General features: G+C 44.6%; 1 protein-coding gene across 1 annotated transcript in view; it reads left to right on the top strand.

The window, feature by feature from the left end:
- Window positions 1-8,055, top strand: part of GPR143 (G protein-coupled receptor 143) — a 42,244-nt gene extending 34,189 nt beyond the window's left edge. Inside the window, exon 9 of the mRNA XM_017509912.2 lies at window positions 7,629-8,055. Coding sequence (XP_017365401.1) covers window positions 7,629-7,723 — 95 coding nt within the window. The 3' untranslated portion in view covers window positions 7,724-8,055. The remainder of the gene's footprint in view (window positions 1-7,628) is intronic.
- Window positions 8,056-10,782: the final 2,727 nt, after the last annotated feature.

Here is a 10,782-nt window from a genome sequence, read left to right as displayed (position 1 = left end):
CTCATTCACTCTGTCACCCAGGCTGGAGTGCAGTGGCATGATCTCGGCTCAGTGCAACCTCCGCCTCTTGGGCTCAAATGATTCTTGTGCCTCAGCCTCCAGGGTAGCTGGGACTACAGATGCACACCACCACATCCGGCTAATTTTGTACTTTTAGTAGAGAGAATTTCACCATGTTGGCCAGTTTAGTTTCAAACTCCTGACCTCAAGTGATCTGCATGCTTTGGCCTCCCAAAGTTCTGGGCTTATAGGTGTAAGCCACCTTTACTGGCCAATTCTCCATTCTTCTATTTCAGGACTCTTTCTTTTATAATTGTATTCAAAAAAATATGTACCACATTCTTTCTGCCCTGTAATCCTGTTTCTCCTACAACTTATTCTGCACCATAATTCCTTTTCTCCCAAGATTTAGTATTCTCTCCCATCATTTCCTGCTTTTTCCACAATTCTCTATCCCACCCATAGTCCTGTATGTCTCCTAAAAGTCTGTCTTTCCCACAATGCCTTGTTTTCCGATAATTCTTTGTTTCTCCCACAACTCTCTGTTCTCCACAGTTCCTGTCCTTCCTCCAATTCCCAGGATTTCCAACAATTTCCTGTTTCTCCCACAATCCCCATTTTTCCCACAATTTTTTTTTTTCTCCCACAATACGGCTTCACAAATTTCCATGCTGCCTTGCATCTCCCGATGATGCTTTCCCAGGATTCCTTATTTCTCCCACAATCTTGGTCATTCCTACAGTTCTCTGTTTCCTCCCATAATTCTCTGTTCATCTCACAATCCCTGTCTTCCTCATGGTTGTCTGGTCTCTCCCACGGTTCTCTGTTTCTCACGTAAGTCCCCATTCATCCAACAATCTTTGTCTTTCCCACAAATTCTCTTTTTCTCCTACAATTTTTTATTCTTATCTTTCATAAATCTTTTTTCCTCTAATTCTACTCTCTACTACGTTGTCTCACATGCAGTTCTTTCATAATTTTTCATTTTCTGCCACAATTTATCTCCCCAAATTCAACATTCTCCTCCACAATTCCTTACCTTTCTCACAGTTTCATCACTTTCCCATAACTCTCTATTCTTTCCCATTAATCCTTTGTGCCTGGCACAGTTCTCTTTTCTACAGTATTTTGCCTTCCACAATTCCTTTGGTCTCCCACAATTCCTTGTCTCTCTCATAAATCTCTGTTCTCTCTTACAATTCCATTTTCTCTAATGATTTTTTATTCCTCACAGTTCCCTGGCTCTCCCCAAATTCCCTTTTTGTCCCATAGTGCCTCACTCTCACTAAAATTCTTATTTTTTCTACATTTTTCTGTTATATCCCACAATACCCTGCCTTTCCCATAATCCTTTTTCTCTCCTAAGTCTCCTGTTCCTAAAAACACACAATTTTGTTTTTTCCCATGATTCTGTCTTTTCCCAGAATTCTTGATTCTCCCTCCAAATTCTGTTCCCTTCCACACTTTCCCATTATCTTCCATATTTCTCCATCATTCTTATTACTTTTTTATATTTTTAGTAGAGATGGGGTTTCACCATGTTGGTTAGGCTAGTCTCAAACTCCTAACCTCAAGTGATCTGCCCATCTTGGCCTCCCAAAATGTTGGGATTACAGGCGCAAGCTACCATGCCAAGCCCAAGATTCTCCTTTGTTTATCGCATTTTATCTCTACGACAAATTCTCTTTCCCCAAATTTCTGTTGCATCTCACAAAGGAAATTATTCTCCCAGAATTCCAATTCTCCCACTATTTCCTCTTTATGACTTCCCATAATTCCTTGCATCTCCCACAATACATTAGGTCTCACACAATTCCTTGTGTCTCCCAATTCCTTATGGTTGTCAAATTCCTCAGATTGCCCACAATTCCCTATTCTCTTCTACAGTTCTCCATTCTTCCCCGTAGCTCCCCATCTCTTCCCAAATTCACTTTGTCTCCTGTAGTTCCTCATTTCCCCCAGAATTCTCATTATTTCCCACAGTCATCCTCCCTCATAATCTTTTCTCTTACAATCCCTTGTTTTTCTTACAATTTCTGTCTCCCTATTGTCCTTTGGATGTTTAGCCTTTTCTGTATGTATACCTGGATTTTAATAATCTACTGCAGTAGAAGCCTGTTGGGATATAGAATTTAAAAAACAAAAAGGCTTTTTTTTTTTTTTTTTAAGATGATGTCTCGTTCCGTCACCAGGCTGGAGTTCAGTGGCATGATCTTGGCTCACTGCAACCTCTGCCTCCGGGTTCAAGCGATTCGCCTGCTTCAGCCTCCCTAGTAGCTGGGACTACAAGTGTGTGCCACCATGCCCAGCTAATTTTTTGTATTTTTTGTAGAGACGTGGTTTTGCCATGTTGGCCAGGATGGTCTCAATCTCTTGACCTCGTGAACTGCTCACCTCGGCCTCCCAAACTGCTGGGATTACAGATGTGAGCCACCACACCCGGCCATAAAAAAGCTTTTCAAATATAAATAAATATTCTTTCAGAGCAATTCGTTCAAGAAAGCAAACACCCAAAGTCCCAGCCCTTCCCTGTCCTGTGCCTGTTACCCTCTCTAGTTTCAGCAGAGCCCTGTTGATTTATTCAGATACGAATAGCAACAAGTGTGTGGGAGAGAGAGGGGTGCTTTGGGCCAGCTGGGGCTTGTTTCCACAGCAAGCTGTAGAGATAAATGTGGGCATATGGAGGAAAGTAGGAAAGGCAAGAGTACCTTTTCTGGAACAGGAGTCGTCATGCTTCAAACAGGAGACTTTGGAGCACTCAGAGGCTGCCTTTCAAGGCTACTGCTTTTCACTGCTTCTGAAAAGCCATCATGTTAGCATGGACTTCTCTTCCCCTCCGTCATTTGAAAAATTTCTTATAAGCTGTTAGACCAGCCACCTCCCAATGGCAAGGCCCCTTACCTAGCACCAGGTATACACAGAATTTTTTCAGCAGCCTATTCTCCAAGTAGCACCCTGAGACACTGCCTAAGAATTGGACATTATTCTACTCCTTTGCAAAACCCACCCAGCTCAGGTGAAGTGTCAGCTTGGGCTCCGGGAGATCAGCTTTCTCCTCAGTGGTCTGCTGTTACTTTGCCTCTCCCTAAAGGTAACACCTGGTGCCTCCATCAACTGTAGTTGCTATGAGGGTGTGGAAGAGAACATACCCCAGGGCCTTGGACTTTGTTGGGCTGTCCAGATCAAATTTAACACCTTGAAGTGGAGTTGGGCCAGGTGTCATGTTTTCTATGGTTCATGCTCAGTGCCCTCTGGCTGGTTGGGGTTTCAGTTCTAGGACTTCACAATTTTTAGGGGACCTGAAAAAGGCAGCTGAGGGCAGAAGGAACATCCAATATACAGTCATGCATCACTTAACAATGAGGATACATTCTGAGAAACGCATGTTAGGCAATTTCATTGCTGTGTGAACACCACAGAATTCACTTAAACCTAGAGGGTATACCTGACTACACACCTGGGCTGGATGGTAGAGCCTCTTGCTCCTAGGCTACAAACCTGTAAAGCATGTTACTGCACTGAATACTGTAGGCAGTTGTAGCACAGTAGTACTTGTATATCTAAACGTAGTTGAATATTGAAAAGGTACAGTAAAAATGCAGTATTATAATCTTATGGGACCACTGTCATATATGTGGAATGTTGACCAAAAAGATCATTATGTGGTACATGGCTGTATGTCCAAATCTCAGATCTGTGTGGGGTGAAGGGAATCCCAAGAACGTGCCTGGACTTGCAACGCTCATTAAAGGGGGCCACGAGGAAGGGGACTGGCCCTTGGGTACCATTAGGTCACTGGGACATGCATTTTCTGCAGGGATGTTAGATCTTCACAGATTTTGCAACAATTGGGAATTAGTCAACATCTTCCAACAGCCTGGTTGAATTATCTTCTCAGAAACTTGCTCAGCCAGCACATTCCCTGCTCACAGAGACCTTTAAGACTAGCAGAGAAAACCCTTGGAAATTCAGGGCTGCTGGAAAGCACTCATCGAACTGAGCACAGGCAGGCTGGGCTGGGGCAGCTCCCTCCCTGCAGAATTTGCTTCAAGAAAGTTGTCATGCATAAATATTCTCTTCTGTGGAGCCCTAGGGAGAGGATGAAAGCACTAGAAATTCTTCAAAGCCATGGGACCCAGAAGTGTGAGGTCACGGGGGAGTTTCCTCAGTCCAGACCTTGATCACAAGTCACCCTGTGACACCCCAGCCCAGAGTCTATTTGAAAAGAACTACAGAAATCACAAATGAGTTCCCATGAATCCAGATGTCCTCATAAACAGTTGTGACCCTGTTAGAATCAAGTCTTTTTGAAGTGTCACCAGCCCCCTTCCAGCAAGAATGCTGCTCCGGAACTGGAAGGCTCCTTTAGAAGTTTTCCCAGCTGGTGTCTGGGCTCCAGGAAAAGCAGGTTCACCACGCTAACAAAAGCATCCTCTCCACCATCCTTCTGGGCCACCCAGATGCTCCTCAGGATCTAGCTGGGCGATCCACGGCCAGATCCATCCTCGACTCCCTTTACCTGCCCTTCAAGCAGCTCATCACACTTGATGAGTTACTCAGACCAAGATTCTCCCAGACTCATCTTAATCCAACCCTGGGAGGATGATCTGAGTGCCGTGTCTTCCCGCAGCCCATAGCACTTGTGTATGTGCATGCAGGTGCGTGTATGTGTATCAGGGACACCACAACATTGCATTTACCTTTTCCTGGAGGTGGGATCTCACTCTGTTGCCCGGGCTGGTGAGAGATGGCATGATCCTGGCTCACTGCAGCTTCAAACTCTTGGGCTTAAAAGATCCTTCTACCTCAGCCTCCCAAGTAGCTGGGACCACAGGCACACACAATCATGCCTATTTTTTTTTTTTTTTAAGAGATAGGGTCTATGTTGCCCAGGCTGCTCTCACATGCAAGTGATCCTCCTTACTCGACCTCCCAAAGTGCTAGGGTTACAGGTGGACCCATCACACCCAGTCCACACTTGCCTTCTTGTTAATATTGCCATCTCTGTCTGTCACTCAGGATTTCCTAATCCTTTCCAAGCACATCTCTCCTGATGTCACAATTTCTCACCTCTTCTTTTCTATATAACTCTAATGTTCTTTTTTGTTCCTTACATGCCCTCTCAAGCTCTGCATTTCTCTCTTTTAGAACTGTGCTGGCTCCTGCCCTTCTTTGTACTCGTCTTAATGAGAGCTCCAAGGGACTAGGGCTGCATCCCGTTGCTGTCAGGGCACTTACATGATTGTACTGACCCATTCCCCATGTTTATTGGGCACCCTTTAGATGGCAGGTGTTGTCTGGGGCATTAGGTACACTATGGTGACTAAGACACATTCCCTGTCCACTGAGACTCTCTGCTCTAGTGGCAGAGACAGAATGAAAAACACAAACAATGATATCATATTCCAGCCAGGTAGTGGGAAATGCTATGAAGAAAAATCCGGGAGGAAGCAGGAGCGTGGTTTTAGAGAGGGTGTCCCGAGAGTCTCTCTGAGCATGATGTAACATTAGAATTGAGACCTTAATGAAGTGTAGGAGCCACTAGAAAATCAGAAGAGCTTTACAGGCAGAAAAAGAGAGGTGCAAAGGCCCTGTGACAGGACAAAGCCTGGAGTGAGAGAGAGAGAGGCAGTGTGCTTAAGGGTGTGAAGGAGCAGAGAGGGACACAGAGGAGGCTGCAATTGTCAGCAAGTCCCATGGGTGGAGGGATTTGGAGGCTTTTTGGAGCACAGTCACTTGCCCCATCTGTTGTTAGAAAGGCCACCCTCCATTGTGTCTTCCACCTGTGTATTCCCCATGCATAGCCCACAACCTGTGTTGCAGCTGGAGCAAGTACTCTAGGATATTTGGGGAATGGAAGAATAATTCTGACATTGTTTCCAAAGGGTCTCACAGATTCTGAAGGAAGATGCATTGCTGGAATTGATGCAGGATTTTAATCTCAGTCAATTTGCAAGCTGGGGACTTCTGGCTGGTGATATCCTGGCCAGGTCTTACTCAGCATGCTACCTGTTGCAGGAGATGGCCTGCCCACCTGGCTTGCCTGGGCCAAGTCTGGCTTGCACCCCTGTTCCCGGGTTCTTGTCCTGTGCCCAAGAAGAATGAGGTTCACTGACTACAGAAGAGTGAGCAAGGCAGGGAGATTTACTGAGTGATGAAGAGAGGGGATGTGGTGTGGTCCCTCTGCCTGAAGGAGGGAAAGTCCCCCTAATATTGCTGAGTCCAGGGCTTTTAATGGCTCAGAATCAGGGAGGGGCAGGCCTTACATAGTATTGGAAAAGGCAATATTTGATTGGTTTAAAGGCATTATTCAGAAAGAATCGGGAAAGGGCAGGAAGAGAACTTCTCACTTTGGGTTGGGGGTTTCCTCTGGGACCAGCAGTCTAGTTTTTCAGCCTTCAGGCTGCTTTTAGGTTGAAGGTGGGGTTGAAACTCCAAACTGGAGACCCGCCCCTATCTGCCTAGACATTTGGCTGCCTCCTATCACTATCAGAATGATGACTGACATTGAGGATTACTCTTTCGATAGGAGTGACATTAACTTTCATACTGCTGATTGCTGCCTACATTTTTTCCCCTCCTCGTATTGTGTCTGCTTTTTGTAAACCATGTCATATTCTGGAAGGAGGACAGGAGAAAGGGGAAAATTGATTAATAAATAAAACAGGACAAAAGGAAATAAAAATGAAATCAAAAGAAAGCTAGGTAGAATTAGCCCCACATAGTTAGACTGGATTAGTAGTTTGGCTTTGGGCTTTCTAGATGGGGACTAAAGAGAAAATGTGACCAGTTACAAGACTCTTCATGATTTAAAAGAAAACATTGCACATGGACGCAAATTGCCATGAAATCCAGGCCTGAGAAAAATATCTCCAGTGATTTCTCATGAAGGGAATGCTGAGCATATTTGGACAAATACATTCTGGTATTTACAAAAATATCATGCATCACTTTATCTTATCTAGGGTCACGATCAGAGCAAATGAGCCCAATTTGACAGAGTTACCAGGCATGTACTATGTTTGTATTTAGTGTATTTAGTTGGGCCTTGGGAGATGAGTTTTCCATGAGTAGAGTTAGTTGCTGATGGGGAGGAGCTACTTGCTAAAAACATATGGCATCGTCCGTGAAAAGACAGTTGGGAGGTGGCGTAGTTTTACAAAGTGGTGGTCTCCCTCCCTTTGGGCACTTCCTGGAATTGAGTGTAGGTAGCCAGACAACCATAGGGTCCCTGTGGCCTGAGTCAGCATCCTCAGCAGGAGCTGCACCAGTAGTCACAAGGGTGCGCTCTGCTGCTGAATCAGACAGCACATGTCCCGGGGCTCCAGAACCTTCCTAAACCAATAGTTGTGTCACTTGCAGCATCTGTACCACAGTCACCTATCAACTGGCCTAGATGATTCTGTAGGACTTGTTTCATCTGTCGTAATGATTTAATAAAATGTAGATGGAAAGTTGATGTAGATTTCCACCCCTCCCACCTTTTTTTTTTCAGATGAGATGAATGCTAGGACTTTGATCAAAGTTGGTACGTGAAAAACTCTGCACTGAATACTGAGCATTTTCTGAAGCTGACAAACCTGCTAGAATGCAGACACAGTCACAGTCTTTTGTCTTTTCCTCTCCAGGTTCTGATGCCAGCACAATTGAAATTCACACTGCAAGTGAATCCTGCAACAAAAATGAGGGTGACCCTATTCTCCCAACCCATGGAGACCTATGAAGGGAATGTGCTGGGGGTCCAGACCCCATATTCCTCAGACTCTACAATTCTCATTCTTTAGAACTGTGATCTTACCTTCCCATCACTGCACTGCCAAGGTGTAGCAGCCCCCAGATCTTGCTTTCATTACCAGTTAGTGCTTCTTCCCTGAGAGCCTTTAGGAGAAATGATTCATGCACATGCATCTGGGAATGGAAGAGGCCCCTTCATATCACTCTGCAGCTTCTCTAGCCTCTTCGTTGCCACTAGGAAGTTTTCTGAGGCTGGCTGTAAAGTAAATGTAAGGTCCACGTCCTTGAGAAAGTAGTTAAACAGTTGTGACTGAGCTCTCAGCCTGACATGGATTCTCTCTTAACAACACTTCTAGCAAAATAAAATGTATGTACAGTTATGCATTGCTTAATGATGGAGATGAGTTCTGAGAAATGTATCGTTAGGTGATATCGCTGCTGTGTGAATACCATAGAGCGTACTTACACAAACCTAGACGGTACAGGCTACCGCACACTTATGCTGCATGGTAGAGCCTATGGCTTCTACTCTACAAACTTGAACATCATGTGACTGTACCCAATACTGCAGACAACTGTAAAACAGTGATATCTAAACATACCTAAACATAGAAAAAGTGACGTAAAGATGTGATTTCTAGAGCAAGTGCTCTTGACTAAGCCTATTGATGATGCCAAACAGCAGCAAGGTAGAGAGGCAGAAGCATGAATAGGAAACCAGGGCCCCATGGAGCAGCCGCACAGCCTGGCCTCCTAACACACCATGGAGCAGAAGAGAGCGTGACTTTGGTCACAAATTTAGCCTCATGCTGTGTTGAGTAATGACATAGTCTAAGGAATACTTGGAACCTAATTCCCGTATTTCCATCAGTTAAGATATATGAGGGAACTTCAAAAAGTTCATTGAAAAATGAAATGAAAGATAAAAATAAAAACAAACAGAAACGTTACTTCTCAACAGAGGCTCCATCCCGGTCAAGATACTTTGTAAGTGATGACACCAGCCATGCAGTTCATCCCTAAAGAACTGAGGGTCCTGGGAACTTAACCATGTCAGTACAGTCTTTTTTACACTATTAACTGAAGAAAAATGGGTGCCCTTTAAAGATCAGGAAAGAAAAATAAGTCAAAAGGAGCCAAGTCAGGGCTGTAAGGTATAGGTTTCAATGATTTCCCACTGAAGATTTCTTCTTGAAGAATTGCCCTTGTTTGGTGAGAGGAAAGAGCGGAAGCATTGCTGTGGTGGAGAACTCGCTTGTGAAGCATTCCAGGACATTTTTCTGCTAAAGCTTTGGCTAATTTTTCAAAACACTCATAATAAGCACATGTTACTGTTCTTTGGCCCTTCAGAAAGAACAAGCAAAATGCCTTGGGCATCCTGAAAACCTGTTGCCCTGACCTCTGCTCTTGGCCAGTCTGCTTTGCTTTGACTGGACCACTTCTGCCTCCTGGTAGTCATTGCTTTGTGTCGTGTCTTCAGGATGGTACTGGGAAATCCATGCTTCATCTGTTAGAATTCTTCAAATAAATACTTCAGGATCTTGATCCCGTTTGGTTAAAATTTCCATCAAAAGCTCAGCTCTTGTCTGCAGTGGATCTGGATGTAACAGTTTTGGCACCCACAGAGTGCAAAGTTTGCTCAATTTTAATGTTTCAGTCAGAACTGTGTAAGCGGAACCGGTTGAGAGGTCTATGGTGTTGGCTGTTGTTTGCACTGTTAATTGACAGTCCTATTCAATTAGGGCATGAACAACTTGATGTGGATGGTTTGCCACTATGGGCTTAATCTTCAACGTCATCTCATCCATTCTTAAAATGAGTTATCCACCATTTGTAAACTGATTGATTTATTTAGGGCACTGTCCCCATAAACTATTCATAAGCATCAATGATTTCACCATTCATTCACCATAAGCATCAAACTTCACCATAAATTTGATGTTTGTTCTTGTTTCCATTTTAACAATTTATGTTGCTCTGATAGAGGCTCTTTTCAGGCTGATGTCTTATCCTTCTTAGTGCCTCAAACTATATCCTGTTAAAACAGGTTATAACAATCTAGTAGGAGTTTATTTTTATGCCAGACATTTTTGAAATCCATGTATAGCTTTTTCATAATAGGTATGTCCATGAACTTTTTGAAGCTCTCTTTTTTCTCCCTAAAATGTTGCAGCATGCAGTGGGATTACAATCCATCAGTATGTACATAGAAAAGCAAGACACACTGTCTTCTCAGGACACTGCAGATAGCTCTGCCATGTGACACCTCTCTTCATATCAAGATTAGGACTCTTTTTCTTCTAGAAGAGTCCAGCAAGGTTCTGCATTTGCACTTACGGAGTCACAAGGCTGCAGATGGATTGTGAACACACTAGGAGGTGGTGCCTGCCCAGGGCGGACCCAGCTCCCTGGATAACCATTGCTTTACCTTCCTGCAGTGAGCCGGGACTAGGCCACACTGACCTTGACCAAAGGTATCAAGGAGATGTGAAGTCTTAGGTTTTCTAGGGGAATCTGTATCCTTCATCTCAGTAGTGCCATTCTGTCTGTCCTCTCCCTCAGGATCAGAAGCCCTTCTTCTGTTTGAGGATCCCCTCCTACCTGATGAGGCACAGTCCCACCACCCCATTCAAAAAGCAAGAAGGCCAGTTGCTGGCTTTTCCAGTCTCACTTGCAGCTAGAGCAAGGCACGTGACCTGGCAGCATGTCTTGCATGTTACAAGCTTGTGCCTGAGGGAATGGGCTGCAGAGAAACACTTCTGAAGCCTTGGCAGCAGGCAGGCCCACTTTGGGAGGCAGCATTGGGTGTGCCTCCAGGGCCGCTACAGCATCCAGTATCGGTGTGTGGGCAGCACCCACTTCCATCTCTGTCACCTTCATGAGCCTAGTCCTGCAGCCTGCTCTTGGCAGTTCCTGTTTGCTTGGCCTCTGAGCCCAGTTCTCCGGTTTCTTAAAGCTGCCCAATATCTGGCTCATTCATTCCTTTGGGCTTACAGTAGCCAGAGTCAGGTTCTGAAGCCGTCAGACAAGAACTCTGAGATCTGATTA

This window comes from Cebus imitator, unplaced genomic scaffold, assembly GCF_001604975.1.
Source record: "Cebus imitator isolate Cc_AM_T3 unplaced genomic scaffold, Cebus_imitator-1.0 Scaffold426, whole genome shotgun sequence".
NCBI lineage: Eukaryota > Metazoa > Chordata > Mammalia > Primates > Cebidae > Cebus > Cebus imitator.
Note: the sequence above shows the minus strand (reverse complement) of the source record. Positions and strands in the feature narration are given on the sequence as shown.